Raw genomic sequence first — 20,034 nt, forward strand, 5'->3', positions numbered from 1 at the left:
ATGCACACCAAGCTCACGTTAAGCAGTGAGAAGTAGTTTCAGCAACCACCGGCACAGGCGCAGCACGAGCCAGGGTGGAGCAGCATGAGCCTACGGCCACAGAGCTGGTCTCATCTTTCCCCTGACGGGACAAAGTCCTAAATTCTACCTCGCACGGCATCCAGGTGTATAGCCACTAGCAGAGGCAGATCAAGAGACAGGATGTGAGAGGTGTCCGTCTGAAACTGAGCCTCTCCTGTCCCGGGCAGCAGAGTCAGTAGGAAGGAGACGCATAGTCAGGACAGGAGTTGTTTCTCCTGGACTCTACACGCTGGGACCACCACCACTTCCCTCACCCTAAGTGCTTAAGTGACCCTGTATTTCTGGCCTCCAGGAGTCCTGGCTGATCAGACATCAGGCATTGGAGCAAAAGCTGCCACCATAGCATACTGCCCAGCTGGTAGGGCTACCTCGCCTGTGAGCAAGGGCGGGAAGCCTGCAGGTGTACATGAGGCAACCCAAGGGCAGCAGCAAGCAAGGAGCAGAGAGCATCTGAGCTTCACCCCCATGTCTGAAAGCGTCTTGTGAAGGGCTGACACACACGCACTGTACGAGGGCTCTATCAACATACTACTCAGAAGTCACACCACAGCACAGAACACAAGCCCATCCCACGATGCCAGCTGTGATCAATGTGAACCTGGGTCCCTGCCACAGCCTCCCCAGAACCACTCCACTGCCCCTCAGACTTGATGTTGCTAGCACTAATGCTGGCAAATCTGAGAGATGAATTGAGTTGCCTACACAGCTGGCATGGCCCACAGGCCGCTCTTCTGTGTTCTTTTTACCAAGGTTAATTCGAGCCATGCCTTGTCAGGGGGCTGGGAGTGCAGCTCAGGAGCAGTGAGTACACTTTTGCACATATGAGTCTCAATTCCTAGCAAAAAAGGAAAAAGAAGAAAAAAAGGGAAGGGAGGGAGGGAGGGCGGATCTCTATTAAAAACACCCTGACAGGGGCCAGCAAGATGCGTTCAGCAGGCAAAGCAGTTTATCAACAAGTCTAACAACTTGAATTTGATCCCTAGAACCCACATGGTGAAGGGAGAAAACTGGGTCCCACCAGTGTGACCTCTGACCTCCCATCACACACATGGCATGTAAGCCCACAGCCAGCACTAGGTAAAAACCTAAATTACAGACAGACAACAAACACCAGTTCATCTCACAGGGCATGGTGGCACACACCTATGGTCCTAGCACTCAGAAGGCAGAAGCAGCCTGGAAAACATGGCAGACTCCCCTCAAAATAACCCCAGGACTTCATTTCACTTCATCTGTTTGAACCAGCAAGATGGTTCATGAGATTAAAAAAGCACTTGCCACAAAAGCCAGACAACTTGGGTTCAACCTCTGGACCCACAACGGGAGAATCAGCTTCTAAAAGTTGTTCTCTGACTTACACACACACACACACACACACACATGTGCACATGCGTGCGCATACACACACACAGAGACACAGACACACGCACACACACACACCATACACACACAGAGACACAGACACATACACACACACCACACACACACACCACACACACACACACACCACACACACACACACACACACACACACAGAGATACAGACACACGCGCACACACACACCATACACACACAGAGACACAGACACACACACACACAGAGACAGAGACACAGACACACGCACACACACACACACACACACCACACACACAGAGACACATACACACACACACACACACAGAGACACAGACACAGACAGACAGACAGACAGACACACACACACACACACACACAGACAGACATCTTGTTTATTTCTAACTAGGAAATGCTCCACCCACCACTGCCATGGCGACAGAGGTAGCCCAGAGAATGAAGGAGGGTCATACCTGCTGCTCAAACAGCAGTGTGCTCAGGGCCTGTCTGCACGGGAGGATCATCATGGGGAAGCCCACGGCCACAGACATCACGAAGCCCACTCGGATCATCTCGGTCACCAGGCTGGAGGGGAAGTGGATCAGCACATTGCCTGCAGTGGCATCAGTGAAGCTGACGTAACCAAAAAAGCCCACCTGTTGGAGGAGGAGACACGGCTCTGTCACTGCCAGTCCACCACCGATTACCCTGTGACTGCCTGTGTGCCAGCCCGCCGGCCTGTCTTTGTCCCACTCTGCCTCAGAATACCTCCCCAAGGAAGCTGGCACAAGCACCCCCTCGGAGGCAAGAATGCAAGCACTGCTCAGCTCCTCAGCAGTAGGGCTCCTGCAGACTGTTGACACATAACATCAACATAACTTCAGCAGAACCATAAATGAGACAAGTGAAAAGGAAGGTTCTAGAACGCCTCCTTCAGAGGACCCACGCTTAGTCTGGTTTCAAACTCATTCAGGAGCTGGGTGTAGGGCCTGTGATCTCAGCCTTCAGGTAGCATACACAGGAGGATGAACAGAGTTACAGGCCAACATAGTGAGACGCTGACTCAAAAAAACAAAAATAAAATAAAACAAAACCAGTCAAGTAACTGTGAGGTTAAGAGGACAGACGAGCCAGGACTGGAAGATGCCCCAATGACCACTGAGAAGACTGCTGCACAGGCAAAGGTGGGGGCTAAGCCGCAACACGCCTACCTTACCCCTCACATGTACATCCTCATTTCAGACAGCATAATGGCCATGGATGCAAGGCAAGCTCTCTACCAACTAGACTACTTACCTATCTCTAAATTCTTATTTAAGGACAACACATGGAAGGCAGGTGTGGTATAATCCCAGCTCTTAGGAGGAGCAAGCGGGAGGACCATGAGTTCAAGGCCTAGGCTACACAATGAGCTCCAGGCCAGGTCAGCTACACAGTGAGACCCTGTCTCACTAAGCAAACAAACAAATGAGACCGGTATATTAACAAGAAGAGCTGAAGGGACTGGGGGGCTACTGAGAATGCTCATGCTGTTTGTGGATTGGGGTAGCTTATGCACCCTAGTTTCTTTTTAGTGGAAATGCATCTCTGTAGAGCATTAACAAGCCATAGGGAGGGTTACAGCCACGCGGAGCCAGCGCTGGCCAAGAAGCCCGAGCTCTTCAGACTACATAATGCAGACACAACTGAAACAGTGGTGCGCACCCACAATCCTAGCACTTGGGAAGCAAAAGCAAGAAGATCACCCCAAATTTGAGATCAGCCTCATCTACACAGTGAGTTTTGGGCCAGCCAGGAGTACAAAGTAAGACCCTGTCTTTAAAACTAGACAAAGACGCAGCATGGTCCAGGACAGAGCAGCTCAGGTGCCTGGGCCTGCAGAGGTGAGATGCTCCGGGTCACCTACACACACCGGCTGGCGTGGAAAGGGTGGGGGCCAATGGTGTGTCTGTGACCCCGGAAGATGGACAGCACAGGCCACACAGGGTCCCGAGTACACGAAGCAGCCTCCTATAGAGTGTGCATCAGGGAGCGGGTGTGGACAGCTCCTACCATGACATAGAAGGCGGTGACCACGTTGAGGGAGGAGGCAAATATGGAACTCATGGTCTTCACCGATGGCTCGTCCAGACTGTCATAGGTGGGCAGGACCTGGCTGTGTAAAGACAAGCGAGTCACACAGACTCCAGACAAGCAGCTCTAGAGCCGCCCCCGCCCCTCCTGACAACTCCAGGACCTCTACCACAATGGCCTGGCAGCAAGCCTCCAGCACTTCCTTCCCAAAACACCAGAGACCATGATTCCTGGTGCCAAGGACTATGGACAACAGCACCGTGATAAGACCCTCAAACCTACACCCTAGAAGGTTCCATGTGGACACCTTAGCAGTGCCTTATAAGGAGCACTGCTGTGGACTGCAACGTGACTGGGCAGGGGATGAACACAGATCTGAGGAAAGAGGAAACAGAAGCCAGTGCAGCACCACGGCCGAGGGAGGGGAATGTTACACACACCCAAGGCTAGCCGGCTGCAGCCGCCTCGGCACCATGAACAGACACAAAGGTGAGCACGGACGAGGAGACAGCCTAGGCGCAGTTCCAACTCACAGCCTCTCGTCAGTGTGATGAGTAAACTGGCTTCTGTCCTAGGCCCGGTGCTAGGAGTGCACTGCTACTGGGCAGGGCGAGGGACTCAAGTCACTGGTGGGACAGGGATATGACACTCTCATGAAGGCTCACTGCGGATAGCACATCTGAGCACTTGGGACAGAAAACTCAACTGAGAGGAACACGCAGGATCTGGGCACCTGCAAGGTGTGGGAGCTAAGCCTGAAGTGAGAGCACATAAGAGGAGAAGACGAGCTCATTTGAGATGAGCGGTTGAGACGCTAGCTGAGGAGCTAAGCTAGAACAGGAGAGGAAATCTGGTCGCCTCCCTCAAGTACTCCCAGGTGGCTGTGGGCTTCCAGGACAAGAGCAAAGGCACAAAGGAAGGCAGACTAGGAACAACCAGGCATGTGGTGTGTGTGCACAACTGTACACATGTGCATGCTGGAAATCAGCAACAACAAACAGAACAACAAACAGAACAACCAGTGGGGCCACACCCAAAAATGTCTTTAAAAAGTTCAAGAAAAGCAAAGCCCAAGACCAAGTGAGAGGGCCTGGTAAAGGGAAGCTGAGACCCCTGACCCCCAGGCTCACAAGTCAACCTCAGCAAAAGAGGCCAGTCAGGAGGAAACAAGGCAGCCGCGCCCTGAGCAGCTTCAGGGACACAGAGGGAAGCTAGCATGAGTCCTGACTCAGCTCAGACACGGCAACAGCTTCTCAGATGCACATGTGCATATGTACGTGCACACACACATACAGATACACGTACACAGATGCACACACACAGATGACATACAAATTCACATGCACACACACAGATGAACATGCACATGCACACAGATGCACATACACACATATGGATGCACATACACACATATGGATGCACATACACAGATGCACATGCACACATATGGATGTACATACACACACAGATGCACATACACACATATGGATTCACACACACCGATGCACATGCACACATATGGATGTACATACACAGATGCACATACACACATATGTATGCCCATACAGAGACATACACCTACGAAGATGCACATGCACACAGATTCACATACACACATATGGATGCACAGACACAGACACATATGCACACACAGATGTACATACACACATATGGATGTACACACACAAATGTACACACACAGATGCACATACACAGATGCACATGCACACACAGATACACACAGATGCACATGTGCACATACAGGCAACAGTGCTGCAGGCCTGTGTGCCTGGACACAGTAGAAAGGCTGATCCTAGGCTTTCATCCAATCCTAACTGCCCCGCCCTTCAGAGAGCGCCTCTGCAGCGTCACACAAGTCTTGAAGTGACCTCACTACCCCTAGGCTGAGAGTGAGATCCTGGGTGACTGTTCCACCACGGCTGTGCTCAATGCGGCCATTTCTGGACCCATGATGACAGTTCTGCATAATACAAGGTTCATTTGTCAAAATATAAGATCCTAAGGGCCAGAGACGATGCCAGAAGAACTGTACGAGGACAAGGTAGGGGCTGGCCACCACCCCAGCAGGGACAGGGTAAGGGCTGGCCACCACCCCAGCAGAGACAGGGTAAGGGCTGGCCACCACCCCAGCAGAGACAGGGTAAGGGCTGGCCACCACCCCAGCAGAGACAGGGTAAGGGCTGGCCACCACCCCAGCAGGGACAGGGTAAGGGCTGGCCACCACCCCAGCAGGGACAGGGTAAGGGGCTGGCCACCACCCCAGCAGGGACAGGGTAAGGGCTGGCCACCACCCCACCAGACACAGGGTAAGGGCTGGCCACCACCCCAGCAGAGACAGGGTAAGGGCTGGCCACCACCCCAGCAGGGACAGGGTAAGGGGCTGGCCACCACCCCAGCAGGGACAGGGTAAGGGGCTGGCCACCACCCCAGCAGGGACAGGGTAAGGGCTGGCCACCACCCCAGCAGGGACAGGGTAAGGGGCTGGCCACCACCCCAGCAGGGACAGGGCAAGGGCTGGCCACCACCCCAGCAGGGACAGGGTAAGGGCTGGCCACCACCCCAGCAGAGACAGGGTAAGGGCTGGCCACCACCCCAGCAGAGACAGGGTAAGGGCTGGCCACCACCCCACCAGACACAGGGTAAGGGCTGGCCACCACCCCAGCAGAGACAGGCCCTCTGGTCCAGGCCACTGAGGGAAGAAGACCCCTGTCACCTCACCTGGCAAACACTGCAGTGCTTACAGCCTGGGGACAGTATATGAGCAACATAGGAAGAGGGCACATGTCCCAGACCCCCCTGGAAGGGGGATGAGCCCTCTGCTTGGACAGCAGGTGTGTCCGTCCTCCTGGAATCTAACTCCCACTAAGAACCAACCCACAGCTGAGGCCCCCCCTGCCTCCCCCCCCACCTGCCTGGTGGCCACCGTCAAGGCAGCCCAACGGCGGGCTTATTTTTTAAAAAGCAAACACACAGGCAGAAAGGACAAGTGGTAACTAGGCACACCGCACAAGAATGAAACTTCTGTCACTGATGATCATGGGGACATTAAACAGCGAGGCTAGAGCACGTTCTGATGGAGACAGAGCTGCCAAGAGGGAGCCGGTAAGTGGGAAGTGACGATTTGGATCTCGCATGTGGGTGTAAACACAGCAGTGTGAGCAAATTTTCTCTGTCACACTAGCTTACGATTGGCACAATACATGCCCACTGACACCACAGGAGGGGGTCTTCTTTGCCAGCCCCCCTACACACACACGCTGAGGGTCTTTTCCCATCCATGTCTGATTGGCGCTTACTGTTCCCACCCGGGCTTGCCTCACCAGCTCCTGCCACTCTGGCGGAGAAGGTAGCGCTGCTGTGATGGTGGCGCAGCCTGTCCTGTGCTCACGGAGCCCCACATGCCAGAGAGCCCGCCCGCACACCCAGGACTCTGCGACATCCTAGCAACAGCCTGAAGTCAATGTTTGTGCAACGTGTTTTTAAATATTCTCAGAAGAACAGCTAAATTCTGGCAAAACACTCGGGACTCTGCACAATCAGATGGCTGGGCTGCTGCTGTACCCCACAGCCAACTCTCCTCTCGTGGGATCTGGGAAACTAGGTGACCTTGCCAGTTGTTTCCCGGTTAGCCCAGAACTCTCCCCTAGCCTAGAGGGAACAGGCCGCACCAGAGCAAGCCATGACTCCTCAGTGACCAGGGACAGGAGACCTCCTCACGTCACCCCTCCTCCAGTCTACACCCTCAGCCCCACCCCTTCCCCCTTTTCCCCCCTCAGTAGTACTTACGACTGACAGGCAAAGGACATGCCAAAGATGGGGACACAGCGGAAAACGCCCTCCCAGCGGATGTAGCTGACCCGCTGCAGCCACTGGCCACTGAAGAGGCCGTGTTTAAAGGAGGACAGCACGATCTAGACCAGGAAGAGAGCGGGCGTGGGGGTCAGGGGAAATGTGCAGCTTCGACCACGAGATACCATGCCACAGAGAAGAGGCCGGGGACAAGCCGCTCTTCCCTGCGTCAGAGCCTGGGCTGCTGAAGGGGCAGGGGCTCCGCTCGTCAGCCTCCCTGGCCCTGCTGACTGACCCTCAGTCTATATGCAAAGCTGCCCCCGCAGGGAAGCTCTGCACATGGCAAAGCAGCTCCTATATGGGGCCTCTTAGTGGAGACAGAAGCAAAACCTCACTCACCAGCCCAGCCCTGATGTCTGTCTCAAATTACAGGGAGCAATCCCCTCAATGTGTTCATGCCCTTTCTTTCCCCACTCTGGGGAGGCAGACACAGTCTTCTTTCAGGAGCTCAACCCACTACAGCTGCCTGAGAGCAAGGAGTTGCCTGTCACTGGCTGCCCTCAGAGAGCTAAGGGACGCAGGCAGGCCATGGCTGCAGTGAGAAACCTGGAGCCCAGACCAGCGCAAAGCTCCTGCAGGACACTTGGCCCCTGCCCCTGGTGCTCACTGGCCACACACAGCCCTCACGGCATCACAGGGACTCACCACACCTGCAAGACTCAAACCCCCCGCAAGGCAGCGGACAGCCACACCAGACTCAGGCAGGACACTTGTGGCCACGGGGAAGGCCAGGCCCTCGGCAGCGTGTGCGGGCTCACCACAAGCATGAAGACGGTGTAGAAGAGGAGTGCCATGGCGCTGAAGGACTGGATGGAGGCCATCATGTTCCTCTGCAAGCTGAGTGGCAGCACGATGCACAGTGACACTGCGAAGAGCAGGAACACGCGCAGGTGGCTGGTCACCTGGAAGACAGTTGCAGCCCTGAGCTGACTCGCTGTCCCTCACCCTGAGACCCAGCCCACTGGTGGTGCCAGCACAGGAGCCAGCACAGGCTGGGGCACCATGACGCTGGCGCGCTCACTCCAAAAGCCCCGCTCAGCAGCTGGATCCAAGAACCGAACCCCCCACCCCCGGCCCTGATCAGCCCAGCCAGGCTCCACAGAGACAGTGAGGACAAAAGATCAGCGGCCCCTCCCCCACTCCCCAGGGAAGGGTGAGGGGAGTGGGTAGGCCTGTCCTGCTCTGAGAGCACCCTCACACCTCGCCCCGGCGGGAGAGGTCGCCAGTTCTCCACACAACTTGGAGCCGACTACTACAGAAGCAGAAGCAAACTCTGATCACAAAACTCCAGACTGGCACCTGTTAGCAAGCAACAGTCAGGGGCATCTCCACCTAACTCAGCTGCAGCCGGCAAGGCCGACTTTCTGGATCCTTCATAGCTGACAGCACCGGCTAGAGGCGAAGAGCTCCCTAGCTACAAACACCTGCAAACCTAAAACAACCCACACTGCTGAGCACGGGAGCAGTGTAGATAGCGGAGGATGAGGACAGGCCGGCTCTGTGCATGCCTCCTTGCTGTGTGGGAACCATTAGCAAGGCCGCAGGGGCCAACACTGTCCAGCCTGCACGTCTCAGAACTGTGGGAAACATGCCTGGCCCTGACACAGACCGGTAGGTTCTGAGAAAAGACCCAAGTACCTGTGTGAGGGACTGGCCCACAACCCTGCTGGGCCCATGGGAGAGTGGGCTTTGGGAAGACAGCTTCAGAACACAGAGCAGGGCCAGGGTTGCAGGACACTCACTGGAGAGTTCCAGCACCATGCAAATCCAACACGCTGTATTCAGGGAAAGACCCCTTCCCCGGTGGCCATCTTCACAACCTCAAATGCCTGTACCTATCTGACGGACAGACACGAAGGGCTCTCCACAGAAGACACGCCTCCTAGCCAGCTGCTACACCTCTGCTCCCCAGCAGAGAAGAAAGGTGTGTGGTGCCCAACTCACAGGTGGGACCCCTCAGTGACAGGGAGTGGCAGACTTGGAGGATGCACACACTGCCAGGCTCTAGCACAGCCTGCTCTCTATCTCTCCCTCCCTCCCTCCCCTGGTACCTCTCAGACACTACAAGCCAGGGAACAGAGTGGCTGGCAGGCATGGGAAGCTTCTCCATGCCAAGCACACTCGTCTCGGCTGGCTTAAGGGAAGGCAGCGTCATCAGGCAGCAACCACAGCATTAAAACAGAGCAGACGGCGAACAGGGCCTTACCCGCAATCCGAACAGCGGGCCAAAGAAGTTGGAGCCCAAGTCACCGATGACGACGTAGAAGGCGATGCAGGTCCCCAGCATCAGCCCAATCATGCTGCGAAGAAGCAAACCCGGGCTTTCAAATCAATCTCCAAGAGAGTGCTGCTCTGCAATCAAAGCTAGACACTTCTGCAGACTCCAGACCCAGGCACCCGGGGCCAGAGCCAGTGCCCGGGCTGTGCGGACACGGCACTGCCAGAGAACTGGCTGAGTGAAAGGCGATTCTGAACGTCTGTGCTCACTGTGGAAGAACTGTGGCTGTTTGGGGGCTCTGCATTGCACTTGGGGCAAACACTGAGCCACACTTAACTACCCTCTGTGGTAGCATATGTTCCTTCTCCAGGGAGCTTCAGAAAGTCTTTTAGGTGCAACAAACACTCTCAGTAATGGTAGGCAAGTTACAAGAACAATCAGCCGCCTCTGTGTCTGTGACTCCCTGCTTTGGAAGCCTAAAAGTGTAATCTCCTGACAATTTCTTCAACTCGTAAAATTTTACTCTCAGTGACAGAATGTGATGCTTAAGTTTGGTGCCTCCCTTCTGCAGCAGGATTGGGGACACAGTCTAAGGAAGGGCACTGAGGTTAACCGCTCCAGGAGAGCTACTTGCTGTGCTCCCCAAGGTCCCCATTCTCCTGTCTGCTGTGCTCCCCAAGGCTCCCATTCTCTCTCCTGTTTGCTGTGCTCCCCAAGGCTCCCATTCTCTCTCCTGTTTGCTGTGCTCCCCAAGGCTCCCATTCTCTCTCCTGTTTGCTGTGCTCCCCAAGGTCCCCACGCTCCTGTTCACCTTAGCGAGACTTAGGAAGCTTTCACCTTCACCTTCAGCAACAATAACTTTTAGGTAAACTGACTTGTGACCAGTCTGTAGGTAACTGCTCAGGAGCACGCAGAAGTGACAAGCCACCCACGTGTGGAGCACAGCGCTCACCTCCCAACACGCCCCAGTCCCTCCACCGCTGCGGGAAGAAGGGTGGGACGAGGCGAGCTGTACCACTTACCTGGTCTCCACCAGCATCTTCCCGGCCTTGCCGTAGGCATGGAACGCTAGCCAAGAGAAGAGAGGGAGCTCAGTGAAGCCGGGGGAAGCACTTGGGTAAAAAGGCGACAAGGGGAGCTGCGGACGGCAGTGTGGCGAGCATCAGTTGGCTTGGAGTTCCGTGGATGAGGAGACACTTTAAACCTCTGGTCCTAGACTTTCTTTAGACCTACCATCCCCCCAACAAAACAACGTGGAACAAGGACAGAGCAAGGGAAACACAGGCAGGGTTGTTGCTGTTGAAACAGTAAAAGGGGAAAGGAGGCCAGGACCTGCAAAGTAGTGGTTCCTGCCTATGGCGGCCATGAATGGGCTGGAGCAGTGCCAGAAAGCCGGAGCTGGGCACCCACACTTAGGGACAGGGGAAGAGGGAGAACAAGAGGATCCCTAGGTCCAAGCTCCGCCCAGAGCCCAGCACTCATGTCCTCCCCCACAGGGATGCTGCTGGGGGCTTCATATTCATCCTTTGACTGTGATTTACACAAGGAAACAGTCCTTTCGAGCATGGCATTCTGCAGCAGGAAGGAACTAGAGCTCTGAGACTTACAGCCAGGGACAGCCTAACAATGGCTGGCATGCATGGCCACGGCGGGGTCTATCCAGGACAGGGGTCTCTCTGCCTGTCCTTCCTGACCCAGACCTAGTTCCAGCAGATGACCAAGTAAACGCTGACTCAACGCGGTGCCTCAGAGGGCCTTAACAGCTCCCTGGTCACCCACTGTTTCCCCGATTCCAGCCACATGAAGACAAAGGGAACTTCTGGTGTTCTGGGAGCAGCCAAAGGCAGCACATGTGACAGGATGGCCTCAAGTCTGTGACAGCCCCAGCTTCCTGCCCCTTGTTTGCTCCCTCAGTCTGGGCCAGCAGCCCTCTGAGGTTGTGAGAGCAGGAAACGCACATCCACTGGGCACAAACGACCCAAACAAAATCCTTGCTACTTTTAGCTGAGGAAGAGGCACAGTGCTGGCAAAAGGACAGCAAAGACTTCAGCCGCCAGGGGCTACCCTGGCCTGTCCCAGACTCAGCCGGGGAGGGAGCCCAGCATCCCCTGCAAGCTCATCTAGCAATAACTGAAACCAGAAAGTCACCCAAAGTCTAGACAGAGAATTTCAAAAAAGGAAAGGAACTCCAGAGGCAATGGCATCCACAGCTACCTGCCGTGCCACCAAGGGCTGCTGGCTGGGGTAAGCCAGTTATAAGCTGTGTAAAGATTACCCTTGTATACTCAAATGCTGATGGCTGTGCCTGTGCACATCTGATTCAGGCCAGACATTGGCATTGTAATTTTGTTTTGGTTTGGTTTTGGTTTTTTACGACAGGGTCTCTCTGTGTTGCCTTGGCTGTCCTGGACTCGCTGTGAAGACCAGGCTGGCCTTGAACTCACAGCGATCTGTCTGCCTCTGCCTCCCCAGGGTGCTAGGATTACAGGCCACCACTTCCCAGGTGGGGACTGAGAGGGGGTGAGGCAGAGCAAGGGACCATGAAGACATGAATGAAGGAGGAGGAGCCAGAGGGAGACTAAGGTGGCAGGTAATGGGCCGCACGGCTGGGAGGTGGGCCAGGCCATAATTGCCGGGTTAGAACAGCTGAGTATCTGCCCAGCTGTAGTGCAAGAAGAGGCACTCCACTACCACGCTCCATCAGACACCACTCTAGGCCTATGAAGAGGAGAGGCACGCCAACCACGAGACGTGCTGACAGAGAGCCAGCGGCATCCATCCCACAGCTGGGAACTCAAGAGGCCACATGGGCCTAGTGCAGGGTCTAAGCTCAGAAGAGTCTCCCAGGAGACACTGGTGTCTGTGTTACCTTCTACCCTCATTGGTTTGATCACCACCTGGACACGTGTAGGAGGGGACCCTCAACTGAGAAAGTGCCGCCATCAGATTTCCTGTAGCATGTCCTGCTTATCGATGGGTGTGGGAGAACCCGATCCCAAACAGGTGGTCCTGAGTATATGAGACAGCAAGCTGAGCCAGACACGAATGCGGAGCAGCCCAGCAAGGAGTGGTCCTTGGTGTCTCCACTTCAGTTCTCGGCCTGAGTGTGATCTTTCCTCATGGTTTGATTTGGTCGTGGTGCGTTGTCACGCACAGGATCCCTCACTAACACACGTCTCAAGTGAACTGAGGTCTAAAGGAGGTCGTGTTGGTGCCAGGCGTGGTGGCGTACACCTGTAACCCCAGTACTCGGGAGGCAGAGACAGGGGATTGATGTGAGTTCGAGGCCAGCCTGGTCTACAAAGTGAGTCCAGAACAGCCAGAGAAACCTTGTCTCAAAAAAAAAAAGAAAAGAAAAAGAATGTCATATTGAATATGACAAGCTGGACACGGAAGCAGAAGGTTCGAAGTTTATATTAAAAAAAAAAAAAAAGCATCCAAAAATCCCAACAGCAAAAACAGCCAAACAAGCTAGTACCCAAGTTCACCAACACCCCGGGCTTCTAGGACCCTCCAGAGCCAGGGAGCCATAGGTGAGGTCACTACCACAGCTGCTGACATTGTTAAGACTAAAATGCACTCCCATGGAGTGCAAATGGTGACCAGGCTCCTTGTTAGAGATATGGCTACTACCTTGGAAATTCTTCATCTTCTTCCCTGGTCTGCAGTGAGGGCCAAGGCCACCTGCCCATCTCACCTCCAGCTGCCATGACCCAGGCCAGGGTCCAGTCTCATGCACCCACACACACAGTGCCATCTGTCAGGTCAGCCGCACCTTGAGGGAAGGACAGGCTCACCTCAAGCACAGATGGGCTACAAGCCCAAGCACACAGGGAGTGCTGGCCCATCAAGAGGATGAAGGACAGAGAGAAAGGCAGGTGTCCGTCCAGCTACACAAGAGGGCTCCGCACCACCTGCAGGGTCAGCCCGTGGCAGGAGGTGGCACAGGAGACACTCCCCTCTACTACTCTGGCCCCCATATAATCAGTCACTCCACCTTGTAGACAAAGAAAACTGGTGCTGAGCTGACAGGCCCAGAAGACTGTCTGGGGACCTGAGAGACTGGGGACCAGGGAGATCAGGGTTCTGAGAAATTGTCTAGACATCCAGAAAGCTCTGGGGATCTGGAAGACTGAGGGCACAGAAGGCTTGTCTTGGGGTCTAGAAGATTCTCTGGGGGGCCCGTACAAGTAAGTCACCTTGTTTAGGATCAAAAGCGTAACCTAAGACCACTGGCATTGGGAACCTGCTGTCTCCCGCAGTTGGCACATTCAGTTAAAGCTGGAGCGGCAGGCAGCTAGCACAGAGTGGGCATCTGCCAGCTTGCTTTCAGTCCGTCACAGCTGCACAAGCCAACCAGTTTCACTTCTCAGGGCCCTCTGAAGAATAACTCACTGGCCAACCAGCTCTCACATGCCATGACCTCCCCAGCCCAGGGCCTCATAACTTTCAGGACAGAGATCTCAGAGGGAAAGGACCACACACTACAACGTGCCTCCACACTACCAAGCGCACCACCCCCAAGCGCCTGCCCCCTAGGTTCTGTAGAGCAGAGCCCAGTGTGGGCCAAGTTTGAATGATAAACCTTACTTCCCTAAGTTGCATAAAAGAGAACACCATTGTCATCAGAGAAGAAAGAGAAGGAAGGCCCCCCTGGGGTTCTGAGGCCAGGAGTGAACAGCAGGACACTGGTGCCTTCACAAAGACTAGAAAAAACCAAGAGGCTGCAGCACAGAAGCCCACGTGTGCTCTCTAGCGGAGTGGAGGCAAGGCAGAGGCGTGGTGCCTCACACCTTTGCTTATCACTCCAATTCAGTTTTTAACAATGACTTTATTTTGCATTAACTCTGCAGCATTCTCTTCCCTGGACAGTGAGGTGAGGAGCAGAAGCCAGGCACAACACAGCCACACACTGGCTGGGGGTCGGTAACATCCTCAGGAGGCCAGGAATCTTCTTTCCACATCCTCCACAAGGCTAAGTACCAAGAGCAGAAGAGTGACATTGTGACCTCCATGCCATGCTCAATCCCAGAGTGAGCTACAATGAGGTAGGACAAGAAAGTAAGGCACCCTCAATGCCCTTGAAGCCAACCACCTAGGGACAGGCAGTACGAGCAGCGTTTAGTCCTCGTGGTTGGCACCAGTTTTAACTAAGAGCTAGAGGGAACAGAATGCAGTCGGCAGTTGTGGGAGAAAGGCCCGCCCTTTGGGCAGATGGGGCACTGAGTCTCAGCCACAGCTGGACTGAAGCGTCTCCTCCACGGAGCCCCAGGAGTCTGAGATGCTCCAGCAACTCCAAGGAAGGCTTCCAGGTCCTGGGAGTAGAGCAGCAAGGCAGCCGAAGGCTGTGGCACAGTGAACCTACTGCGCTTGAAGGGTGGGCGTGTGATCTGCACGAAGAAAGCCTGAGGGCAAGAGCAGGAGGCCTGTTGCTCCGCACCATCCATCTCAGCTGACAGGGGTTGGTTGGGTTGAGTTTGGTTGGGCTGGGGTTAAGTTAGTTTGGTTTGGTTTTGGTTGGTTTGGTTTTGGTTGGTTTGGGGATGGGGTTGAGTTGGGTTGGGGTTGGGGTTGGGTTGGAGTTGGGCTTGGGGTTGGGTTGGGTTGGGTTGGGTTGGGTTTGGTTGAGTTGGGTTGGGTTGGTTGGGTTGGTTGGGTTGGGTTAGGGTTGAGTTGGGTTGGCTGGGTTGTTGTTTTGCAACAGGGTGTCTCTGTGCAGCCCTGGCTGTTCTGGACTCACTTTGTAGACAAATCTGGCCTCAAACTCAGGAGATCCATCTCTCTCTGCCTCCCAGGTGCTTGGATTAAAGGTGTGCCCCACCAGACTTTTTTTTATTTTTGAGCAGTATTATTAATTGTATGTTTTTACATTTTTATTTTAGGGCCTGAGAGATGTCTCAGTGGTTAAGATCACTGGCTGCTCTTCCAGAGGTCCTGAGTTCAATTCCCAGCAACCTCAGATCTGTACTAGGATCTGATGCCCTCTTCTGGCATGCAGGAGTACATGCAGACAGAGCGCTCATATACATGAAAAATAAATAAATATTTTTAAAATTTTTATTCAGCACTCAAGAAGCAGAGGCAAGTAGATCTCTGTGAGTTCTAGGGCACCCTGATCTACAAAGCGAGCTCTAGGCCAGGTACAGTTACAGTGAAACTCTGACTCAAAAACAACAAAAACACACAATAATACGTGCGTGTGTGCAGTTGTATTCATTATTATGTGTGCGTACGTGTATGTGTGCATTCGTGCACGCTGCAGATGTAGAGGTCTTCTCCTTCCACCTTTGTTACCTTTTTGTGGGCTCCAGGGATGGAACTCAGGTTGCCAGGCTCGTGCAGCAACTCACTGTGCCGCCACCGCATTGGCCCGTTTTGATTTTTGAGACAGTAGCCCAAGCAGAGGCTGGTCTTGAACTTCCTACCCTCCTGCTTTATCCTATCAAGTGCTAGGATTACACTGGGTACCACGATACCCAGAGAGCATTAAAATTAAAACAAAAACAAAAACAAAACAATGCTCTCCAAAAGGCCCCTTACGAAGAACGATAAGCAAACGAGAGGACAGCGAGGACGCCCAGGCGAGAGCTCCGCCCTCCTGGGGGAGGGGCCTGAGCGCGGCTCCCAGGGCTCTGAAAGCCCGGCCTCACCCAGGCCGGCGTAGGTTCTCCTCTTGCTCAGGCTGGCCGACTTCACCAAGAACATGCAGGACTGGTGCGTCATCCAGGAGCAGAAGACCAAGAGCAGGGCCCCCAGGACGATGCCGCACTGTGGGACGGAGAGGAAAAGACACGTTTGCAAACCCAGCCTCTCTCCGAGTCTCCGCCTCGTGCACCTATACCACAAGGGGCTCTTGCGGGTCCTCACTGCTTTATCTATTTTGATGGGAGGCCCTGATCTCCTATGGGAGGCCCCCCTAAAATAGAAGCAGGAACCCTGAGTGTTGTATTTAGTTATTTATTTATCCAGCATTCTGCCTGCCCACCAGAAGAGGGCACCAGACCTCACGTATAGATGGTTGTGAGCCACCATATGGTTGCTGGGAATTGAACTCAGGACCTTTAGAAGAACATCCAGTGCTCTTAACCTCTGAGCCATCTCTCCTGCCCTTCTGAGCATTGTTTTCAGAGGACGTTGTTAATCCTAGGTCTGCTGGGCGAGGCCATCAGGTAGCATCCCACGCTCCCCACACCCCCACACCCCCCACGCTCCCTACACATGCAGCATCTTTTTTAAAATTTATTTCTTGCTTTTACTGAAACAGTATGGTGGAGTTCACATACCTTAACTGTACAGTTCAAAGAATTTTTACAAAGACATCTTCTCCCATGGCCTGCAGCCCAAACATTTACAGGCCCCCACAACTGTTCTTACAGCTTTTTTCACATGCAGCATCTTTAACCACCTTCCTCAATGGCCCTAGGTGGTAAGCAGTCTAAAAGGCTTAAGAATGCCGTGTGGCTGACTTATAAACTAAACATGCTAGCCATGCCTTCCTTCCTGCAACTCCTCTTAGGTCTTTCCCCATTAGAAATGAAAGGCTTGTTATGCACAAACCATTTCCAAGGGCAGGGTGCAGGGGGGTGGGTAGCCATAACCCAACTCTAGCCCAACCATGCAAAAGGATATCATGGTACCCATGCACCGTGCTGCAGAGAAGAAGGGGCCATAAAGGCAGCTTACTGTGCATGGCCAAGAACCAAGTGTCTAGGAAAGGCTAAAAACAGGGCCAGGCAACAAGCCACAACGTTGAGGGAGGGAGAGTAGCCGGTCTCAGAGGGGGCAGAGGTGACTTTTTGGGATAAAAGAACTCTATTCCAGCTGGGCATGGTGGCACACCTTTAATCCCAGCAATGGGGAGGCAGAGGCAGGAGAATTGCTGAGTTTGAGGCCAACCTGGTCTACAAAAGTCAGTCCAGGACAGCCAGGACTCCAGGACTGTTACACAGAGAAACCTTGTCCCGAAAAGCCTCTAAAAAAAAAAACAAAAAAACCCTCTATTCCATACCTTGACCACAGTAGCCACAGATTATATACATTCACCAAACCCCAGGGGCCACACCCTAAAACAGCTGCATTCTATTGCATGTGTTTTATATATACATATACATATATATATGTACTATATATATACACACACACACACCTAGCTGGAATATATAGTGAGACAATAGCTCAAAAAAAATTAGTGGTTTGATTATGTAGTTCAGCAGTAGAATATTTGTCTAATAGAGCCTCAGCATTAAAAAAAATATATGAACAAATAAACAAAACAAAATCTTCACAGCACCACAGCAGATCTCCACCTGGCTCACCGTCCGTCATACGCTCTAGCAGAGGCCTAGCCTGCTCTGTCACCTGTGCCCACACTGCTCTCTCCCAGGCATCCACAACAGAGCCCAGCGAAGGGTCGGACACACTTCACAGACCCGCAGCCAAGATGACAGGGTTCACTCAGAGATTTGAAACCAGTCACCACTCAGGTCCCAGGATGCAGTTCAGCTGACAAGCAGGTTTCCTGTGGGCACTGGGACACGTAGACACTCCAGAAACGCCAAAATCGACTGACTCAACACGGGGGTTCACAACACGGATGTCAACCCAGACTCCGGCCTTCTACCTACACCCATCAACCGTAACAAACACCCAACACGGGAACCCCTGATCAGAAAACCCTTTTTCTACCTTTGCCCTGAGATGTGAAATATAAAACATGCAAAGTGGCTGTTAGTCTAATATTAAATTATCAACAACCCATTTTCACTTTTAAAACGTCTATCACGGTTTCATCTTCCACCTCACCTCCTAGGTGTCATCAGGTAAAAGGAGCTGGTCTTTGCCTTAACGTCCCTGTCTCAACTGCACACGTGGCACGAATGAGTGAACCGAGAAGCCACAGGGAAAGCCCCACCACTTCCTTTGGTAAAAAGACTCATTGTCCAATTTGACGTTTCCATCTGCCTCTGCAAAGCACTGGTAGAGTCAACAGAGCCACGTAGAAATGGCCATCCTTTCACGCGTTACTCAACGTTGGAATAGCACCAAACTTTTTGGTTAATGCCTGCTTTTCCAACCGGGGTGCTATATGCACAGTTTGGACCAAACGGATGCTTTTTAGATCACCTTTATGAAGCCGGAGCTGAGGACTCCTTGGGTGCAGTCCGTCAGAGTAAAAAAAAAACAAACAAAAAACAAACAAAAAACAAAAACAAAAACCAACAACAACCGGGCGAAGAGAAATACTATCAGTCCGCTAACTTCTCGTCCTCTGTGCACTTCCGTGCGGCGTTAGTGGACGCCGAGCGCACAGATGCAAACGACGACCTGGCTTGGCCGGCTCTTGCCTGCCTGCTGTGCTCGCACAAGGAGCACTTCCAACCGAGACGCCCCCCTCCCCTCCCCTCCTCGCCCCTCCCCTTCCCTCCCCTCCCCACCCACCCCTCCCCACCCCCCCTGCCGCCGCGACCCCCCTCACCTGTTTGAAGCAGAACGGCATGGTGAGGACGCTGACCCCCACGATGCTGTTTACCACGTTCGTGACGAGTCCCCACTTGGAGGTGGAGGCCGCGGTCATTTTGAGGGTCCGGCGGCCGGGACAGCGCGACCCTAGCTAAACTCTGAACCTGGAGCAAGCGGCGGGCGGACAGCCGCGGCGGACGTCAGCCTCCAGACCCTGCCAGGCTACGCAGCAGCCTCGCGGCCATGCTCCCAGCTCCCGCCTCCGCCTCCCGGGAGTGGGGCAGAGACCCGGAAGAGCCGCAGGCAACGCTAGCTAACACCACCTCAGCTCCGCTTCGCTGCCTCCCGCACACACACTTCCGCCTTCCGAGCGAACTCTGCCAGGAAGTGACGCTACCAAGGGCGGGAGAAAGCAGGACGCCAGCCAACAAAAAGCGGATGTGTACGCCCAGAGGAGGCGTGGCTTGGTCGGGGACCCTGAGGTGGGGCCAGGAGCAACCCTAGCCAATAAGCATGTGAGGGGGCGGGGCCTGGGGGCGGGGCGGGGCCACGAACTGTGTTCCGGGTTCCACGCCCACTCTTCCAAGCTTTGCTGCTTCTCCGGTGTCTATGGCCGCTGGGTGACAAGTGCCTCGCGGGCTACAGCCTCTAACCGGAAGAACAGGAGAGGAGGAAGGGAAGCGCTAACCTTCCGGCGAGGAGTAGGATCTTGAGGGTTAATTCTCAGGCCCTTGCCCACAGGGAGGATTTTGGGTCGCGATTGGCGGGAACCGTCACTGGCCAGACTGAAAGCTAGCTTATTGGGACAGAATTGGCACTTATGTTTTACAGATAAATCTCCGGGAGACCGGGAGGTTCAGAGACTCAGCCAGAGTCACACAGATTGTAGGAGTGAGCAAGGGGATGCGAAGGTAATCTCCTGCCGTAATATGAAAAAAAGCAAAGGAAAGGTAAGAGGGAGGGACCGACCAGAGAAAGC

The 20,034-nt window shown here is 54.0% G+C and overlaps 1 protein-coding gene across 6 annotated transcripts in view; it reads right to left on the minus strand.

The window, feature by feature from the left end:
- SLC38A10 (solute carrier family 38 member 10) overlaps positions 1 to 19,447 on the minus strand; it is a 50,625-nt gene extending 31,178 nt beyond the window's left edge. For 4 of the 6 annotated variants that reach the window (XM_084751418.1, XM_084751417.1, XM_084751415.1 and 1 more), the window contains exons 1-8: positions 19,072 to 19,445; positions 16,247 to 16,364; positions 10,619 to 10,664; positions 9,585 to 9,678; positions 8,137 to 8,280; positions 7,316 to 7,440; positions 3,488 to 3,590; positions 1,909 to 2,091 (exon numbers count right to left, since the gene is read on the minus strand). In XM_084751418.1, coding sequence (XP_084607544.1) covers positions 1,909 to 2,091; positions 3,488 to 3,590; positions 7,316 to 7,440; positions 8,137 to 8,280; positions 9,585 to 9,678; positions 10,619 to 10,664; positions 16,247 to 16,364; positions 19,072 to 19,170 — 912 coding nt within the window. In that variant the 5' untranslated portion in view covers positions 19,171 to 19,445. Of the gene's footprint in view, positions 1 to 1,908; positions 2,092 to 3,487; positions 3,591 to 7,315; positions 7,441 to 8,136; positions 8,281 to 9,584; positions 9,679 to 10,618; positions 10,665 to 16,246; positions 16,365 to 19,071 lie in introns of all 6 variants that reach the window. The other 2 variants (XM_084751416.1, XM_084751419.1) reach the window with 2 other exon arrangements.
- Between the last annotated feature and the right edge of the window lie 587 nt (positions 19,448 to 20,034).

The sequence above is a fragment of the Acomys minous genome (assembly GCF_964271855.1).
Source record: "Acomys minous genome assembly, chromosome: 12".
In the NCBI taxonomy this organism is placed as follows: Eukaryota; Metazoa; Chordata; class Mammalia; order Rodentia; family Muridae; genus Acomys; species Acomys minous.